Source organism: Drosophila rhopaloa, unplaced genomic scaffold, assembly GCF_018152115.1.
Source record: "Drosophila rhopaloa isolate 14029-0021.01 unplaced genomic scaffold, ASM1815211v1 contig_3, whole genome shotgun sequence".
NCBI lineage: Eukaryota > Metazoa > Arthropoda > Insecta > Diptera > Drosophilidae > Drosophila > Drosophila rhopaloa.
In genome coordinates, this window is record NW_025335123.1 from 7,439,361 (window position 1) to 7,460,254 (window position 20,894).

A 20,894-nucleotide genomic window follows, 5' to 3' on the forward strand; every position below is an offset into this window, starting at 1 on the left:
GGACCCTCCGATTTATACCCCCGAAACTGGCCGACTCTGGTCGGAATCGGTCCCCGGAAATGCCATAGATAATATTATATTATACCCATTACTAGAGATGATCTATTCTGGAAGGGGGAACACGAACTTCTGCCGGCGGCAGTCTTTCCGTTTCATTCTCATTTCGTGTTCCGTTTCGGTTTGTTCCACTTGTGTTCCTCGGTTGCGTTTCGTTTTCCGTTTTCGTTTCGTTTTCGATTTGATTTCCCTTTTCTTGCTGCACCAAAAACTTCACGCTCGTTTATGGTTTAAATCCTTTTGGCTCTGTTTTCAATTCGGCCGCTAGTCTAACTGGATTTGTTTTATATTAACTATATATATTTCCTATATATGTATATTTAATTGATTTTATTGTTGTTTTATCAATTTGTTCCATTTATCATCTCGGTTTCGGCTTATTTCCGCTTTTGGTTTTGTGTTCTGTTTTTTGAAAAGCTGAAAAAAGAGTTTTTTAAATGGTAGTTGCCACTTGATGAGAATTTTTCGATCCACCTTAAAGCCCTTGACCAACAACCCCACAAACCACCGCACTTTAACCACTGGATCCACCTTAAGTCCCCTCTAGAACTCCTCCCATGTGCGTGTGTGTGCTCCCTTTTGAAAAATAAATCACCTCTCCCACATCATTACTCCATACACCACCCAAAAAACCCCCACCCACCAGCCCACTCCCGCCCTTTTTATTACTATATATATATATCTATATATATATATGCATATATTTATATAATCACTAGCTATTAAGAACACAAAAATATCTCATGTCTGTCCATTTTTGGAGATACTATTCGGTTTTATGTTTCCTTTTCTTTGTTCCGTTTACCGATGATTTCATTTCACGCTGCTTTTTCGGATTTATTGTACAAAAAATAACATAAACTAAAACAAAACGAAAAAAACAAAACAAAATTCATTAAAACGGAAAAACAACGAATACCTCGCCTTTGCCACAACCCGCCCTTAAATATGTGTGTAAATATGATAAAACAAAAAAACCATTAAAAACTCTAGAAGCCGCCAGTGCGCGTCCTTTGTTTCCCCAATGGTCGCATCATGTTTACCCGCAATTCCTGCCCGAATCGCACCAGAACCACAACAGCAACATGCAACACCAGCAGCAGCAGCAGCAACAGCAACAGCAACAGCAGCACTACTACCAGCAGCAGCAGCAGCAGGTTGCCCATAATCATAGCCATCATCACATGACTGCTGCTTACTACCAGCAACAGCAGCAACATCAGCAAGTTGCTGCCACCCAACAACAACATTCACCCACTCCTTTGGCCACACATTCCACCAGTTCTTCGGCCAGCTCCACGGCCACATCCCAGCCAGCCTCGAGTTCCTCGCTCTCCAGCTTGGCATCCCAGAGTCAGCAGCAATCGCATCGCCAGTTGCACAAGCAACAGCAACAGCAGCAGCAGCAACAGCAGCAACATTACCATCCACATCAGCCGCACTATGGATTGATCAATGGACACCAGCAGCATCAGCAACTGAATGGTAAACATTACGCGGAAAATGGATCGGCAGCGGGATACCATCAGCATCCTCATCCACATCCGCATGGTTATATGCGAAATGGCGAGTCGACGGCACAGCAGAATGGCATTTCGGACTATCAGGCAGTGGGACTGATGAATGGACATGGCTCCGGTGCAACGGGTAATAACAACAATTCCAGTCTGATGAACAACATGCGAAATTTGAGGAATGGCGGAGCAACGTCATCGTCGTCGCCGGGAACCCAAGGTGTTGCTAACGCGGGAACTGTGAATGCAAATGCTGTTGGTGTTGGCATGGGCGTGGGTGTGGGCATTGGGGGCGTGGCAGGGGGCTTGGATGGAGGCGTGGCCTACAAGACGAGCGCTATAAATAATAATTATCGCTACAATGGACGCAACGCATCCGCTGGAACAGGTATCGCTCGTTCGACTGTCGTAGAGTTTATAGAGTTAAAACTTCGCACTACTGCCCAACTATCTATATGTATCTGTAAACTGTAATCTGTATCTAAATATCTGTAAATCTTAGCTAAATAGCCATGTTCCATTGAAAAATCAACAATTTTAAATAACCTTTATTAACTGAATTTGAGAGGCGCTTTTCAATCAACCAAATAAAACATCAACAAATTTCTATAAATAAGAAAATGAATTCAAAGTTACATTATACAAAGTCAATTATCTTTTAGAGCGATAAAAACTAATCAAATTTCAATGTTTGCAATGGAAATGTAAATGTTTTAGTATTACCTTTTGATTTTTCAATGGAAAGTGTCAATATACCAGTGGAACATGGCTTTACTTCTCTTTTAGCTGCTAGAATTTTGCTCACTTTCTTGCCTTTCCTTGCGATTCGTTACGATTTAATTTGTTTTCGATTTTGGTTTTGTTTTTTTTGTCGTTTCACTTGCCTTTCATTTCCTTGACTTTCCGTATTCGTAGATGTGTGTGTATAAATAGCTGACCTTCTCTACGTTTAACAATATATAGATTTGTGTACATATAAAACCTTCCCCTACATAAAACACACTGAAACGTACTGAGACATGGAATTATGTAAATATTGTAAGACAACTCTTTCTGCTACTTTTTACCTATTCGTTGGATGTGTGACTGTGTGTGATTTTGGTATGGGTTTGTGTTGTTGGTTGTATATAAGTATATTATATATCGGACACAAACACACACTCATACCTCAGGGAGTAAGAGAATTTTCATTTTTGGCCTCCTATTGTTTGGTTTTTAATTGGTTTAACAAATATATACACCTTCGCTCCAATTTAAAATATAAATTTAAAGAAAAATATATATAAAACAATTGAAAAAGTTTGTTATTAGCTTTGCTAGGCGCCAGCTATAAAAAATATTTTTTATTGTGAATTTACTTAATCGCCTCGCATTCAGCGCATCAAGTAAATAATTACCCCATTTAATCTGCTTGATCACAGCAGTTTTCTCTGATGATTTATCCATTTCTTTTTCATTTTTCTGCTGCACATTGCACCATCAATTTTTATTTGTAATTCGGAAATTTGACAACCATCTCTCCTTTCTAGTTAGGAAACTTTTCATTTTGATTTTATGTCTCGCATTGGAGATACCAACATTTAATTGAGTAATCGAAAAAAGGTTTTTAATTGGGTTTCTGGCTTCTAATGTGTGGGGAAAATGGCAAAGTTGGTGTAATGGCTAGCCCGAAATTTCTGGGCCGCACAACGGTATCCAAATATGCTTTTAAAAACTGCAATCTATCTTTGTAAAACTCGCACATGCACACAGTGACAGCTAGAAATTTTTTGACACGTTCGGGGCTCTAGGACTTTCTCCCTCTTTCTCTTTTGCTTGTCATTTTTGTGCTGTCAGCAAAAATCCATTTCATTTATCTTCATTTGCAATACACTTACAGGCCACACGCATACACACACACATAGGCAGAGTGAAAGCTGGAAAATGTTGAGCACACCCCCGAAACCTCCCAAACTTCCCCACCGGCAATGAAACATAATTCGTTAATTTTACATTTTATGAAAATGAATTACACGAAAATTATACAATTTGCCATTCATACAGGGTTCTCTCTCTCTCTTTTATGTGTGTGTGTGTGTGTGTGTGTGTGCGGGGGCAAGTGTGAGTGCGCATAAAACATTTCGCAGACAGGCCATAAAACGGCATTCGGCACGCCTGCATTTTAAAAATTGTAAAAATGGCCATTGGACATGGTCAGGGAAAAGTCCAAGGGAAAGAAAATGGGAAAGCCCAAAAAATTGAAAGCGAATTGCTTTTTATTTCAATCTGAATGAAAGAAATACCCTGTGAACAGATGGAAAATAGGATAAAGCTTAAATAACTTATTTTTCCAGTTATAATGAAAGAAATCTTATTTGAACTGATTATAAGTTAATAATATAACAATTGAAACTTTTGAAATATTAAATAAGTAAATATTCATACCATTAAAATACTTATTTTTATAAAAACTCGAAAATAACCTTCAGTATTTAAGCTAAAACAGTTCATTTAATTCTCATAGTTAGAAAACACAACCATTTTTTTTTCGTTTTTTGCATAAAATTTTCCAACCGAACGTTAAAGCAATAATCAAAGGACGCTGACCATAGATCCTTTTAACACAGCGTGCTGCAACAACAACATTTCCATTACGAAATTAATGGCAGCGACAAAAATGTAAATTAGTCTCACCGAAAAATACCAAAAAAATAAAAAAAAATAAAACATAACAGACTGGGAAAAACTTTGGGATAATTTATGAAAGGACAAGGGAAAAACACAGAAAAAAAATGGAAAAATGGGAAAACAGTTTGTACAACTGTTGGAGCCGATAACACGCTCCGACTTCTGTACAAAAGTAATTTGCGGCCAGCTCTCTCTGCATCTGTGTGTGTGAGTGGCGAGTAAGGGCGTGGCAGTGCATGAAAATAATTGCAAAATTAAACCAAAAAAAAAAAAAAAAAAACAGAAAATTAAATAAGGGGGTGGGGGCGAAAAACGAGTGCACAAAAGTGTAGCATACTTAACAGGGCCGGCGAAAGAGATGGACCGAGTGCTTGTAGACAGAGACAGAGAGCACGTGTCTGCGGGACAATCATAAATTTCAATTAAGCCAGATCAGGACATGGCCAACAGTTGAACAAGGTTAATTTGCAGATAAAAGCCAGGGAGCCAAGTCCAGGAAAATCTTACAAATTATGAGCTCTTAGCTACACAGAAAAATTGTGGGAATAATAAATGAAATTTCTCACACAGATTTTACTTCATTGCCATTGGTTCTAGATTGAAATATCCAAGAAAAGAAATCTAAGAAATGGTTCATATTGTTTTTCTGTGCACCCCATGCTTAATCCTCTAAAACACCTTTGTGTGTGTGAGCTTAAGTTGGTTTTTATTTTGTGTTCTTGTTTTCTTATTTGGTTTTACTTTTTAAGTTCTTCTACAGCTTCGTAAAGTAAATTCTACAGATTTCTACTCTAGTACTGTAATTGTAACTGCAAAAGCAAAGAACATATTTGAAAAATTTAAAACTAAAATATTAAATAGACAAAAAAATTAATATATTTGTTTCTCTTTCTTGCATCTTTTTCTGTGTTTTCTTTTTCAGGTGGTCGTCAAATTCAGGATAGTGACTATGAAATAATTGTTGTCGATGAGAACAATCCATCCGTCTTGGCGGATAATGATTCACATTCCAGTGGACCCCCATCCATAAAGGTGAGTTGGTATATCTAATTACTATAAAGCTAATTTATGTTTAAAAGTTACAACAAACTAGTGTCTCAAAGTAAGCATTTTTGTTGGAACCTAATTTTTAAAGTGATTTAAAATCACTAGAGAATTGCCATAGAATTACATTTTTTTTGTTGAGAAGTGTGTGTGTAAGAGAGCGTTGCATGTAAGAGTGTTGCAACATTGTGTGTGCGAGTATGAGCATCCTCAATTAGACTTAAATCATAAGTTAAATGCCAAAAACAAAAAAACTAAACTTCATTTGCATGTGCAACCAAACTAAATTATTTGTATGCAAATCAATCACAACGAAAAATGTCACAGGCCAACCAGACAACAACAACAGCAACAACAACAACCCATATTAACAACAACAACACTAAGACTACAACAACAACAACAGCAAATGCTCCAACAACTACAACAACAATTAAAATTCAACAACAACCATTGTCACCACCCAAGCCGTTGGTGCCACAAAAATTGCCAAAGGTAAAAAAGATCCCAAAAATCTGCAATAATAATTGCAACTGCAACAGCAACAACAACAGCTTTCGACAGTCAGTAAAAATAAAAACCCACCCACTGCACCACTGTGATAAAAAAAAAACAAAAAAAAAACAACACTGAACCACCCACACACGTACAGCTACAAATACATTTGACGCACTCAAAAAACCCCCGAAATATCTGAATATTGAAAATGTATACTCACTTTTCGGTTTTATTTTTCATTTCTCGCCACTCATTGCGTTTTGATTTTGTGTGCTTTTTTGTTGAGCTCTAATTGCTGTCGCACATTTGTTGCCTGTAGCCATTGTTTATACTTGATATATTTGTCTGTAATTTGGTTGCCAGAATTTGATATTCTAGAAACGATTGCAAAATCATCATTAAAATTTATTTTTTAAACGTTTAATAGGCAGCTTATCACATTTTTGTGTTGTATTTGTAATTTTATGTACAAAAATGTTGGTCAAATCCAATTAATATTATACAATAACAATAAATAAGTGGACAAAACATTGTGTTATAGAAGAAATTAAAATATAACCAACGTGTGACCTCGATTAATCCAATTGCTTCAATTTCACAATATCTTTATTTAAAAACCTAAAAAATGTGGATGGAAGAAAACTATTCTTCAAACTTAGCTATTGTTCATTTGCTTTAAGTACGTATTATTTCCATAAAGAATCATAAAAAGAATATCAATTTCAATAAAGTAAACTCATGACTTAAGCCGAAAGCCAATAATTAACGTAACGATGTATTAAGTAATATTATCCAATCGCTGTGATTGTTGGCTTCCACATTTGTTTAAGATTTGACTTGACATTTAAATGTGTTTCATTGATTTCTGGGCCATGAGTTGGCAATTAAGTTGGATCCATGTTTCATTTTGTAATCTTCTCCGACAAATCAAAGCACTTAATGAGTCGTACCCAGCCACCCAAACACCCAAACACCCAAAATGCTACTAAAACCACCTTGTGGCGCCTGAAAGTATGCATCATTGTGTATACATATTTGTGTGTGTTTCTGTGTGTGCGTGCTCGTGATTTATCCCATTTGTGTTTGTATATGTTAATGTCTGCGTATGTCTTGTGCAATTAGTGATACATAGCTGTAAAACACACACTCTTACACTTAGTCTCACTCTCACATAGAGCACTTCTTGGCTTTTATCGCTTTTTTGGGGTAAACCCCTGAAAACCCCACACCCCAAACACCCTAATGAACTACTACACTCGCATTATTTATGCCTCCCCCCCACACACACACTAGTGATTAGCTGTCGCTTGTGTGTGAGCGGGTGAGTGCTAAGTGCAATGCTACCTCTCTTTCGCTCTTTAGCTCTCCCTTTTCACGTACATTCCCTCCCCCTTCCCCCCTTAATGAATGCGTGCATATATCACAGTTGACAAGATTGGAGACCCCGAAATGAGGCATGGGTTTTGTGGGCAAAAGTGGGGTTGGGTTAAGAGAAATTGGAATTTCTGGGTGCCCAACCAGGGATACGGACACCGCACGGAAATCGAGGGCAAACAAAGGCGATTGATTTCGTGTTGATGACAAGCCGGTGCCACACGCAACAGCTGTCCCAGGGTTTGGGTTTTTGGCAGTTCTAAGCCCCCTCCCCCCTAAACCACCCCTTCAAAAACCCCCTAGAACCCCCTGATGTAGGACATCGCTCCCTTGAGCGGACAACTCGAACACACGGACACGCCTATAGCCGACATTCGTGTTGGTGTCTGACAGCTGACATTTGTCAAACGCTTAACAAAATTTGTCATATGCCATGCGTGTTTCATTCCACACCATTCCGCACCGTTCCATTTCGGTGCGTTCCATTTCGCTAGCCTAATGTCCTGTTGTCCTCTCCCAAAATCTGTGGGTTCGAGGGAATCTGGACTACTTTTATGCAAATCACTTGACAAACTGTCGCCGCAATGGACGCCGATGAGTGACAGTTGTTGAATAAACAGGGGAAACAGGTTGGGGGATTGAGGGATGGGGTGGGGGGGGGGGTGATCCCGGTTCGAGTTGATGACAAATGCATGTGTTGACAAAACGGACGCAGGGGGGTCAGCGCTGCTTGGGAATTTTGATTTATAGTCCAATGTGCATAATTAATGTGCAAATGATAGGCACACATCAAAACCCACACAAACACAGCATACATCAGCACGCCCACGCACACCAAAAAGCGAAAGAGTGAGAGAGAGTGCACTGGAAAAATAATCAAATTAAAACAAAAAAAAAATTATTTTTAACATGAAAATAAATAAGCTAATTTTTTGATTTACATTTAATGATAAATATGCCTTAACACCTAAAACGATATGCAATTGGACATATACATATATGTACATTAGTTTGAAGAAATCAAATCACCTTAGCTCTCACCACTAATATACGTCGTATTTTAGAAATTGTTTTTCAATATTCGTAAATGTAATTTTTATTTTAAACTTCACCAAAACAAATCACACTTTAAATAATGCCGAGACATTAATGATTTTTAAAATTTCACTATCATACTTGCATAATATTTTGCTGAGTGTTGTAGAGATAAACCCCCGTCCGAAAGTGGGAACTCACTTGATTGCTCTTCTACCGAAATCCATGCATATTTTGATTGCCTACTTATTTTCATATTTCTTTCCCAAACAAAAACCCCCCCACCCCACTTAAATCGCAGAGCGTGGATTCGGATGTGGGCTCGCTCAACATGAACTCCACGGAGAACGAGGTGCCCGAGGTGGAGTCCTCCAGCGAGATCCTCATCGATGACCACAAGCCGAGCCACTCGAACGACGAAAGCTGGACGGATGTGAATCTTAACGAGGATGCAGCCGTTCAGGCGGCCAGTGCCGGAATGGTTGTGGGCCTGGTGGATAATGGTGGTAATGTTATATCGGACAAACACGATCCATCGCATCACAACCAGCAACAACAACAGCAGCAGCAGCAACATCAGGCGGGGATTATTGGCCAACAGCATGGATCACTTGGCCATTCAGAGCGGGGTGATAAGCCCGATTCTGAAATTTCGGTGGTGCGTGTACCCGATGGTTATGGTGGTGCCGGTTCCGGTGTGAATCCCGGCCAGGGTCAGGGTGTTCCGCCCAATCAGCGTCCGCGTCCCGAGGAGCTGCCCATGAAGGCTCCTGCCTTGGTGGCCCAACTGCCGCTGACCACACCCTCTCGCGAGGCGAGTCTCACCCAGAAACTGGAGATTGCACTGGGACCGGTGTGTCCTTTGCTCCGTGAAATCATGGTGGACTTCGCACCCTTCTTGTCCAAAACCCTAGTTGGCTCCCACGGCCAGGAGCTGCTGATGGAGGGCAAGGGTCTGACGACCTTCAAGAACTCCCATTCGGTGGTGGAGTTGGTAATGCTGCTCTGCTCCCAGGAATGGCAGAACAGCCTGCAGAAGCACGCTGGACTGGCCTTCATCGAGCTGATCAACGAGGGGCGACTGCTCTCGCATGCCATGAAGGATCACATTGTGCGGGTGGCCAACGAGGCGGAGTTCATCCTGAACCGGATGCGAGCGGACGATGTCCTCAAGCATGCCGACTTTGAGTCGCAGTGCGCCCAAACGCTTCTGGAGCGACGGGAGGAGGAGCGGATGTGCGACCATTTGATAACCGCTGCCCGTCGCCGGGACAATGTGATTGCCAGTCGCCTGTTGGAGAAGGTGAGGAACATCATGTGCAATCGCCATGGAGCCTGGGGCGATTCGAGTGCCAGTTCGGGTGGCGGCGCCATCGTGGGAGCGGTGCAGAAGAGTCCGTACTGGAAACTGGATGCCTGGGAGGATGATGCCCGACGTCGCAAACGGATGGTGCAGAATCCGCGGGGCTCCTCGCATCCGCAGGCAACGCTGAAGGCTGCTCTGGAGAACGGTGGACCCGAGGATGCCATCCTGCAGACACGCGACGAGTTCCACACCCAGATTGCCGTGTCGCGGTCACATCCCTCGGGTCAGCACAATGGCGAGCTGTTGGACGATGCGGAGCTGTTGATCGAGGATCGGGAGTTGGATCTGGATCTCACGGGTCCCGTGAACATAAGCACCAAGGCGAGATTGATAGCCCCCGGCCTGGTGGCACCCGGCACCGTCTCCATAACCAGCACGGAGATGTTCTTCGAGGTGGATGAGGAGCATCCGGAGTTCCAAAAGATCGACGGCGAGGTGCTCAAGTACTGCGATCATTTGCACGGCAAGTGGTACTTCTCTGAGGTGAGGGCCATCTTCTCGAGGCGCTATCTCCTGCAGAATGTGGCCCTGGAGATCTTCCTGGCCAGCAGGACGTCCATACTGTTTGCCTTCCCCGACCAGCATACGGTGAAGAAGGTGATCAAGGCCCTGCCGCGCGTGGGAGTGGGCATTAAGTACGGGATACCACAGACCCGTCGCGCATCCATGATGTCGCCCCGCCAACTGATGCGCAATTCGAACATGACCCAGAAATGGCAGCGCCGCGAGATCAGCAACTTTGAGTATCTAATGTTCCTCAACACGATCGCTGGCAGGACGTACAACGACCTGAATCAGTATCCCATCTTCCCCTGGGTGCTGACCAATTACGAGTCCAAGGACTTGGACCTGAGCCTGCCCTCCAACTACAGGGATCTGTCGAAGCCGATTGGCGCCCTAAATCCGTCGCGCAGGGCCTATTTCGAGGAGCGCTACGAGAGCTGGGACAGCGACACCATTCCGCCCTTCCACTACGGCACCCACTACTCCACGGCGGCCTTCACCCTCAACTGGCTGGTGCGGGTGGAACCGTTCACCACCATGTTCCTGGCCCTGCAGGGCGGCAAGTTCGACTATCCGGACAGGCTGTTCAGTTCGGTGTCGCTGTCGTGGAAGAACTGCCAGCGGGACACGTCGGATGTGAAGGAGCTGATACCCGAGTGGTATTTCCTGCCCGAGATGTTCTACAATTCGTCGGGCTATCGGCTGGGTCATCGCGAGGATGGCGCTCTGGTGGATGACATCGAACTGCCGCCGTGGGCCAAGAGTCCCGAGGAGTTTGTGCGCATCAATCGCATGGCCTTGGAGTCGGAATTCGTGTCCTGCCAACTGCATCAGTGGATCGATCTGATCTTTGGCTATAAGCAACGTGGCCCCGAGGCCATTAGGGCCACCAATGTGTTCTACTACTTGACGTACGAGGGCAGCGTGGATCTGGATGGTGTCCTGGATCCCGTAATGCGCGAAGCGGTGGAGAATCAAATCCGGAACTTTGGCCAAACACCCAGCCAACTGCTGATGGAGCCACATCCGCCGCGCAGCTCGGCCATGCATCTGTCGCCGATGATGTTCAGTGCGATGCCGGAGGATCTGTGCCAGATGCTCAAGTTCTACCAGAACTCGCCGGTCATTCACATTTCGGCCAACACGTATCCGCAGCTCTCGTTGCCATCGGTGGTCACCGTAACGGCGGGCCACCAGTTCGCCGTGAATCGATGGAACTGCAACTACACGGCCTCCGTCCAGAGTCCCAGCTACGCCGAGTCGCCCCAATCGCCGGGCTCCAATCAACCGCTCACCATCGATCCGGTTTTGGGTAAGTTTCTTTGGCCGATGCTACATGACCGATTCCCCAATTAATCCTCCCCTTTCCAGCTGTCCATGGCACCAATAACAATAGCAATGCGGTCAGCCGACGCCATCTGGGCGACAATTTCAGCCAGATGCTCAAGATCCGATCGAACTGCTTCGTCACCACGGTGGACAGCCGGTTCCTGATCGCCTGCGGATTTTGGGACAATAGTTTCCGCGTTTTCGCCACCGAAACGGGTGAGTTTGGCAGCCTACATCTGGGATTCCTTAACCCCATTAGGATAAACATTTTTGTTTCGGTTTCCAACGATTTTTCCTTTGCTTTGGTCAAGATAAAACACTTTGTTAGCATTAAAAAGTAACTTCATTTTATATGCAAATCAGTACAACAGTCATATTTCAACTTTCATTTAGTTAAAATGTTATTGAAGCAAAAAAATAATACAAAATTTGTTTTAAATATATGCAATGTCAATGTTTCTTTTGTCTGGCTTTAAAGCTATTTAAATGATGAGAAGTTTTAAATTAGTTCTTAATTTAAGTATAAATAAATTTAAAATAATACTCAAGGCAGTTAATTGAATATTATTTAAAGATATTATCGTATCTCATTGTGAATAAATAGTAGTGGAGAAAGTAGTTATCCAGCTTTAATCGCTTAATGGTCTCAGTTTGTTTATTCTTTTTTAATTTAGGATTCTAAAGCACCTACTTTTTTAATTTAGTTTTCTAAAGCACCTACTTTTTTTCTATTTCCAGCGAAAATCGTGCAGATTGTGTTCGGTCACTTTGGAGTGGTGACGTGCATGGCCCGTTCCGAGTGCAACATCACCTCGGATTGCTACATAGCCTCCGGGTCGGCGGATTGCACGGTGCTCCTGTGGCACTGGAATGCCCGAACCCAGAGCATTGTGGGCGAGGGCGATGTGCCCACGCCACGGGCCACTTTGACGGGTCACGAACAGGCGGTGACCTCGGTGGTGATCAGTGCCGAATTGGGTCTGGTTGTCTCCGGATCGTCAAGTGAGTGTTTTTCATCGGGGGTATTCAATTGGTAAGTCGGGGCACTAAGTCAATTCTCCACTTCCAGACGGACCCGTACTGATCCACACCACTTTTGGCGACCTGCTGCGCTCCCTGGATCCACCGGCGGAGTTCCACTCCCCGGAACTGATCACCATGTCCCGCGAGGGCTTCATTGTCATCAATTACGACAAGGGCAACGTGGCCGCCTACACCATCAATGGCAAGAAACTGCGCCACGAGACGCACAACGACAATCTACAGGTGGGTTTGCCTCCCCAGTTCTTTCTATCTACAAATTTTCCAGATTCTTTGGTTCTTAATCATAAGTTTATTTCATAATTATAATGCAAAAAACTGTCATTTCTTGCCCCTCAATTTTGCAGTGCATGCTGCTGTCGCGCGATGGCGAATACCTGATGACCGCCGGCGATCGCGGCATCGTGGAGGTGTGGCGCACCTTCAACCTAGCACCACTTTATGCCTTCCCCGCCTGCAACGCGGGCATCCGATCTTTGGCCTTGACCCACGATCAGAAGTAAGTGAAATCTTGAAAAAAGCTCCCTTAAATTACATATTTTAATCCCCGAAAACGCATTCTTCACATTAATCATTTAATGTTGAAATGTTTAAGGATAATATTTGATTCCCAAAATAGCACTCTTCTTATCTTAGCGTATTTGTTAATGCATATTAAAAGTATTAAACTAAAAGCTATTTCGATAAAAAAATACTAAAATATAATTTAGTTAAGAATATAGTTTGAAAAATTTTCAAGAGTGCCAAACATTTTGGTATAAAGAGAATCATTTTAAAGCTTTCAAATTATTATTTTAGGCAATTTATTGCTTTTAATAATACATTATGGTTTTATCCGTATTTAACCATTTCTTTTCCCCGCTCTTCTTCCTTTCTTCCCCTTTCGTCTCTGCCAACTTACTAGATACCTTCTGGCCGGACTCTCGACGGGCTCGATCATAGTATTCCACATCGACTTCAACCGCTGGCACCACGAGTACCAGCAGCGCTACTAAGTTTGGACACTTGGGCATTCCAAAACCCCCCGACTCGCCAGTTAACAGAGGCCAAGGAAATGGAAACAGAAACGGAAATGAAAACTGAAACGGAAACGGAAATAAAATATGGAAGCGATCGCAAAGCAACTACGAAGTACTTAAAACAAAAGCGGCACGGAGGGAGGATCGGTTTTTTTCTATATAGACCTTTACAACTTTAGGCTAGTAAGCGAAACTATGTTTTTTTTTGTCTAGTATTAATTGTGCATTAGTGTGTGTTTGGCCCATAAAAGCCAGTCGAAAAAAAGTAACAAAAAAAAAAGAGAACGGAACAGAACAGAACAGAAGATGAAAACATTTTTTTTACTAGTATTAACGAAATGTATGTTAAGTTATGGCAAAATGGAGGAGGGCAAAAGCAGAAGGCAGAACCAGAAGAAGGCGACGGAGGAGAAGGCAAGAGGATGAAGCTGGCGGCTTAAGTAAGTAGTTGAAATAAGACAAATGAAGTTAGTGTTTATAAAACGCAATAAGCAGTTAATAAATCTAAAAGTAAATCTAAAACTAAAGCTAATTCCACATGCATTATAATACCAACGTAGCAAAAGTTCTCATAAAAATTTAAACAAACAACAAAAAAACGCTGCGCAACGCAAATGAAGGGAGAAAATGATGAAACTAAAGCGGCCAAAATGGAGAAAAATGGTAGAGAAAGCAGAAAGCCAATTTTTAATTATAGCGTTAGTTCTTTGTGACAAACCCACACACACACACTCCAAAAAAACACACCCCATTATAACAGACACTCACACACATAAACAAGGTAACCAAGCAAGGACAATGCCAAGGCAATAAAGCTGATAAATAGAGAAGAAAAGAGAAAGCAGAGGAAAACGGAGCAGGAAACGGAAGTGAAGCAAAAGGCGGATACGAGATATTTTAGTACACACACGCATATGTATTTGTAGCTAAACTAACAAAAAACGCTAACTAAAATCTAAACAACAACTAAATTATCAACGCTGCTAAGAGCCACAGAAAATAATAATAAATAAACAAACAAAACAAAAAAAACATATTAAAAGGCATTTTATATATATATAAACTTACACATATATCCGCCAACGGAAGCGGAATATGCAAAACTTATCCAAGCGAAAGGCGGCGATATCGTTTTTTGTTCTCGATCCACAAATATCACGCATACGCCATGCTGCACCGCCTGCTAATTTCGAAACGAGAGCGAACACAAATAAAAACAATCGACATGAAAATATAGTCTTTACACACATTCGTTGTTTTTTTGTGTACTCTCTTCAATTGTTTGTTCTTTGTACTTTTTTTTAGCTACATTTGTTAGGTAAAAGTGAGAAAATTTTCGATTGCGTCCAAAATTAGCCTACTACCCTTACGTCTACCCCCACAAAATGAAAAATTGGCTTCCTCAAAACAAAACCAATCAACGTATGTCCAGGATGAGGTGTTTTATATATATTGACCGCAGATTCTGCCTTTGATTTTCCCGAGCGATTTGCAAACCAAACAAAAAAAAAAAACCAAACAATCCATCCATGGCGCACCACTCTGGCACTTACCGATTAGATTTGTATATAAAAACGAGAGCTAAGGCAATTACTATAACGATACTTCAAGTATATATAGAGTTTACGGCTAATAACGTACACATTCGGTTGTAAAAGCGCAAAAGCGATACAAATTGAATCAAGTCCAGCTGAAAGAAACCCTCCCCCAAATAAAATTGGAACCCACATATAGGTATCGTAAATGTATATGTTGTGTAGAGCTGAAGAATCATCCTGTTTTGCAGATAAACATAAAAAATACGGACGTTTCTTCAGCTCTAATTGTTGTGTCTTGTCCGATTTGATCTGGAGATTGAAGAAAATAACCTAAGACAAATGATTTTTGACGTATTCTTTTTTCTTTCCGTGTGCGTTTTTTTGCAGATTTAAAGAAACTCCACAAATTTATTACTTAAAATACAAACTTAATTCGCTTTTAGTACGGACTCGATTTTTCCACTCTCTGTGTGTACATATTTAAGAAGCATAATGCAAATAGCAGCTAGAACGGAAAAAATAAACAAGGATCCCAGGCAAATTTAAAAATTAAATAAACATTTAATAATAATCCACGCGAACGGCAAATATTTTATTTTCCGATTTTTTCGTTTTGTTGCGTCCACGAGAGTTAATTAAATACCGGGGCAAAGCGAAGGTGACGATAAAAATTACAACTATTAGTGATTTAAATGTTGTACATAAATCCATGGAAAACGGTCCTAAGAGTAAAATATTTTTAAAGCCCAATACGAAAGCAACTAAGCACGCAAACGGAAAAGAAAGAAGGGAATTTAAATCAAATCAAATTAAAGGAAATGCAATGAAGCGAAAGCGGAAAACTTGAACTCGATAGAAAAGTCGAGGCAGAAAACTCGCACTCTGGGCAGTAACTACATTTTTTTTTTGCACACACAAGCGTGTGTATCTAAATATGATATGGGATTAAAAGTTTAGCTATTAACTGAAAGAATATAGAAAACATGAATATTAACTGCGGACGCCAACAATTTTTAATTACGCACTTTTTATAGAACTTAGCGAGGATAAAAAAGTTGGAAGATCGAGACGGTAGTTGTATTAAACATAACATAAATATAAATAAATTACATAACGTTTTTATTAACGACAACAAACAACAAAATGGCTGACAATTTTAAATTTATACAAAATGAAAACGAAAACTTCACAAAAAGTAAAGTTATAAATGAAGGAAAAATACAAAAAAAACAAAAAACAAAAAATATTTACGAAATTTACTCATGCACGGGCAAGAATTATTTCATATAATTATTTACACTGGCGGAAGAAGGAATTTTAAAATTAGTGAATAAAGCCGAAAATCGCAGGCAAAGTTAAAGCTAAAGACAGGCACACACAAAAACACACACACACACATAATCGAAATATATATAGATATACATGTGTATATATATTTTGTCAACATTGTTAAATAGCAGACTAACAAACAAATGAGAGCCAAAAACAACAATTTAATCTATTCAGCAGCAGCAACAAAAGCAAAAGACAGCAAAATACGAAATACAAAATACAAATAAAAAATTACAAAATGCAAAATACAAAATACAAAATACATAAAGAGATAAAGCTACGAAATAAATGTTCATTAATATTGCTAAACGAAAACCATTTATATATATATAGATATATATAAATGTAAATTTTTTTTTTGCAAAATGCGTGCAATGAAATTGATAAAAGCAAGCGAAAATTTAACACATTAAATAATTAACAAAGACGGGAAATGATAATGCGAAAAGCGATGAAGCGGCAGAAAAGAGAGGTCGAATGGTTAGCTAGCGAGGGGCGAAGGGCAAACAATTTATGCATATTAAAATTAAATTTAAAATACGCTACAATTCTAACAAAATAAGTTTACACACAAACACACACACACACCACATTCCCCCCTAAAAAAACACACTCACACAACACTATAACTAAACAGAAAGATTAAATTTCATGGAAGTAATTAAAGGTCGCGCGTTGAAAGAGCGTTGAAGAAAAATTTCAAATTAAATTTAAGCTACAAATTTAACAAGCGAAAGTGAGCAAGCATTAAAAGTAACAACAACAAAAACAAATTATTATGTTCAATAAAGAAAAACAAAAATGCAAAAAAAAAAAAAACTGAAGAGTAAAAAATACAAAATAAAACCGAACAAAAACAATGAAATCTTACAAAAAAAAAAAAACAAAACAGCAAATTTGTTTTCTATTTTGGCGTAACGTGGGAAGGGAAAGTCAATTCATCTTGGCCAAAATCCTCTTTTTCAGCTGTGACCTGGTTTTGCCGTTTCTGCCAGCTTGCAATAATTTCATTTTCCCAACAATTGAACAGCCAGAAAGGAAAAATCCCAGCCAGCCAACAAATACGAAATACGAGAAAGAAAAAAAAAAAAAACGAAGAGCGGGAAAAATGGAAAAGCGAGACAACAATTCCATGGGCTAAGCAATTAAAGCGCCTCGTTCGCGTTCCTTGGCTCCTTTTTGCACGCTCCAATTGCGTTTCCAGTTGCAATTGCAGGGAAAAGCGGAAAAGCCGTGGGTGGAGGGGGGTAAAGCGGTGGAGATAAAGGAAAAGCAGGGCCAGGCGCTAAGGACAACTTTGGGGGCAGCTGTCTAAACACGGAAAATGCATCAAATTGCAACAGCAGCAGCGGCAGCAGACGCCGCCATCCACGTTGTCATCAAAAGTCATATCTCTTTCATATTATTCCAGTTACCCACCACTCCTTCCCCGCCGCTGTGTGTTTTCTGGAGCGTGTAATATCCGTTTCCTGCATTTCCGGTTGCAGGCAACAACAACAGCAAACACAACAGCAACAACAACAACAAGAACAACTAGGGAACACAGGACGAAGGATGAAGTAGCAGCAGGAGTTGCCTGAAAATTGCTAGCGGAAATGCTGCAAAATTAACGAGCAACGCGGTTTAGAGACGGAGCATCGCCACACTGCCAGGTGGCAGTCAACAGGCAGACGCCTCCATTTACTATTTGCCAGGACTAAAACCAGGACCAAAACCAGGACGAAGCCAAAGTAAATGCAAACAATTTCTCACCCACTGCCACCGGGTGTGTGGGTTTTTATACCCTTGTCAAGCGTATCATAATTTTAAACGACAGTTTGCCTTACAAGAGATAATAATACATTACCTGGTTTAATTATTTTTACATTCGTTATTTGGAACCATATCTGGGTACTTAAGACTTGAATATTTCCATAACAGGTAATACAACGATGCTTCTAGAAATAACACAACAAATACCAATACATTGAGTATAGTCTAAAGAGATGTAGTCATTTTCTTACAGTTTTCTCGCTTGAAATTTAAAGTACTTGAAGCTTGGATAATTTGCGTATGCTAAAAAGTAGAGAAATCATGTTAGATTTGAAACAAAATAAAGCCAATAAATCCAAGAGTATTTGAAGTTTTATCAGTCGCGCAGCACCTTGTCATCCCTTTTTTGCTAGCTCCTCTCACTTTCTTTTCTCGTTTTTGCCTGCTTCACGGAATGCAAATTTTTCCCTGGCAAATCGAGGGGAGAGGGGCGTGGCAAAGGGGCCTTGGAGGAGCCGTCCAGCTTCGGCAGCAGCTGCAAATTAGACGCATCGCTTAACCAGCAATGACATAAAGCAGCCAAGTGGCAGCAACAGCGCTAACAACGTACTGGAGTCATCATCACCATCATCACCAGCATCAGCATCACCATCATCATCTTGCGTCCCATGCATCTCGGTTTTAAATCAACACACAAATGAGAAAAAGCAAACTGAATTTGGACTCGGATAGAGATGGGGATAGCAGTAAAGGTAGAGATAGCAATAGAGATGGCACCACTAGCAAAAAAAAGGGACACAAATAAAGCGAGATGGGAAATGTTGCAGGACAGTTGAGGGCAAATAAAGCATATAAAATTAATGAGCTCGTCACGTTTTGCGTATGGCCAACCGGTTCGGGGTCACCTTAATTATGGCCACAATTAACAGTTGCCCCATCAAGGGACAGAGATAGAACGATGTTGAGAGCGAAAAAGACGGGGAGACAGCAGGTGTTGTATCCTCGCTATATATGTGTATATATGTATGTAGGGATATAGCTCTGCTCTGCGTCTCTGTCTGTGTGTAATCTCATTACAAATTCAAATGCTCTGCATCAGCTGCCAGCCAAGGCAGCCCCAGAATATACCGCCCACCCACTGAGCCACCCACTCAACCACCGAGCCACCCAACCACCCACCACCCCTTTCTGGCTGGCCAGCACTTGACGGTGTCCGCCTGGCAAATGTTTCAGACCACGTTGTCACTCAATTATGTGCCATGTGCGCAGAGCGTAGCATACTTTTCAGCACCACCCCTCCGGGCCGCCTGCACCACCACCACCACCACCTGCACCACCAACCACACATATGTATGCACAAAGGTGCCGCCACAAGGGGAGGGGGGAGCGGGGAGCCGGAAGGGGAAAGCTACAACTGACCAGGTGACATAAATTCAAAAGGATTTCCGAGAGGGTTCCGAAAATACCAGTGGATTGTGGAATAATGTGGTTCTATTTCTCGACCTAAGAATACCTTCTAGCGGTTAAGAATTAACACTATAGAACTATTTAGTTGCTTATAATCAGTTTGTAATTTTCATCTATATGCATAATAATCCAAATCATGTTTTAATGTCCAACATTAAAGGTATTTTGATTAGGGTACTAATGTGTTTGCGTTCGACCTGGGAATACCTTCTTAGAACTTTTAAGAGTTAAGTACTTAGATTATAGACCTATTTAAGTTATTTACATTTGTTTTGCAATTTCCATCTACATGTATAAAAATCCAAATCATGTTTTCATCTCCATCATTACAGAGATTTTAATAAGGGTACTACTCTAATGTGGTTGCCTTAAACTTAAAAAATCGATCAGAATAATATGATCGACATGTTTTTTGCGCATTGTGATTAAGGATCATCTGATCCTATTTGTTTTTCTATTTTATACCATTAATTTCAAAATATTATGATTAAAAATGTTATTGTCGGCTCATAATTGAAGAGATATTTAACAAATAAAAAACATACAAATCTAATTACTATAAATAATTTATTCGTGTTCAAATGGATTTTCCTAATTTTCAATGAGATTAGTTGGGCTATGATTTTCCTTTGTGGACAATTAACGTTTATACCACATAAAATACTTACAATTTTCATTAGTTAATGGCTTACTATTATATAATATTTACTAAATACACATTTGGCAAGACCATTTTTGCATATTTAATAAACACATAATTAATTAGGTAGCTTAACGAGATGCAAATTATAAAGGAAATAGTTCCGAAACGTTGTCAAAACTAATTTAAATTATATTCTTTGTTATGCACATTTCCAAAAGGGTATCACAGGCCACCAAAACTTTCCGCTTAAAGTTGCAACTTTAGTTTCCCGTACGTATTATTGAAGAATCTAAGCTGCCGCATGCAAAAGACTGCAGGAGCTGAGTTATTTGTGGGTGAAAGCGGAGAAATGGTTGTGGCCGTTGTAGTAGAAGCTGAGGATTCCTGAGGATTCCTGGGAACTCCTGTCTCCAACCACCCACCCACCCACCCACCACACATTCGAATGTCGATTATCGTTGAGCTCCTGGATCCGAGTGCCTTCGCCACTCCGCCCCCTCAATCTTCGTCCTTGGGACTCTGCAGTTTGACGAACTTTGTCGCCCGATAAATAATGCAATTTGTAATTAAGTCAGTCAACCAGTTAGTTGAGGGGGCGCACGGGGGGCAGAGTGGCAGCTGCGGTGAGTAATTACAAACCTTTGCCAAACAACAAAAACAAGAGCGACTGCAAGATATTGAAATGCGAAATACGAAAAAAAAAAAGGAAAAACA

General features: G+C 40.9%; 1 protein-coding gene across 16 annotated transcripts in view; it reads left to right on the forward strand.

The window, feature by feature from the left end:
- LOC108047614 (neurobeachin) overlaps positions 1-14,480 on the forward strand; it is a 191,179-nt gene extending 176,699 nt beyond the window's left edge. For 7 of the 16 annotated variants that reach the window (XM_044461041.1, XM_044461043.1, XM_044461044.1 and 4 more), the window contains 9 exons: positions 1,051-1,959; positions 5,161-5,270; positions 5,610-5,777; positions 8,491-11,371; positions 11,431-11,604; positions 12,127-12,390; positions 12,458-12,654; positions 12,777-12,928; positions 13,334-14,480. In XM_044461041.1, the coding sequence (XP_044316976.1) occupies positions 1,051-1,959; positions 5,161-5,270; positions 5,610-5,777; positions 8,491-11,371; positions 11,431-11,604; positions 12,127-12,390; positions 12,458-12,654; positions 12,777-12,928; positions 13,334-13,424 (4,946 nt within the window). In that variant the 3' untranslated portion in view covers positions 13,425-14,480. The remainder of the gene's footprint in view (positions 1-1,050; positions 1,960-5,160; positions 5,271-5,609; positions 5,778-8,490; positions 11,372-11,430; positions 11,605-12,126; positions 12,391-12,457; positions 12,655-12,776; positions 12,929-13,333) is intronic. The other 9 variants (XM_044461053.1, XM_044461055.1, XM_044461052.1 and 6 more) reach the window with 3 other exon arrangements.
- The last annotated feature ends 6,414 nt before the right edge of the window (positions 14,481-20,894 follow it).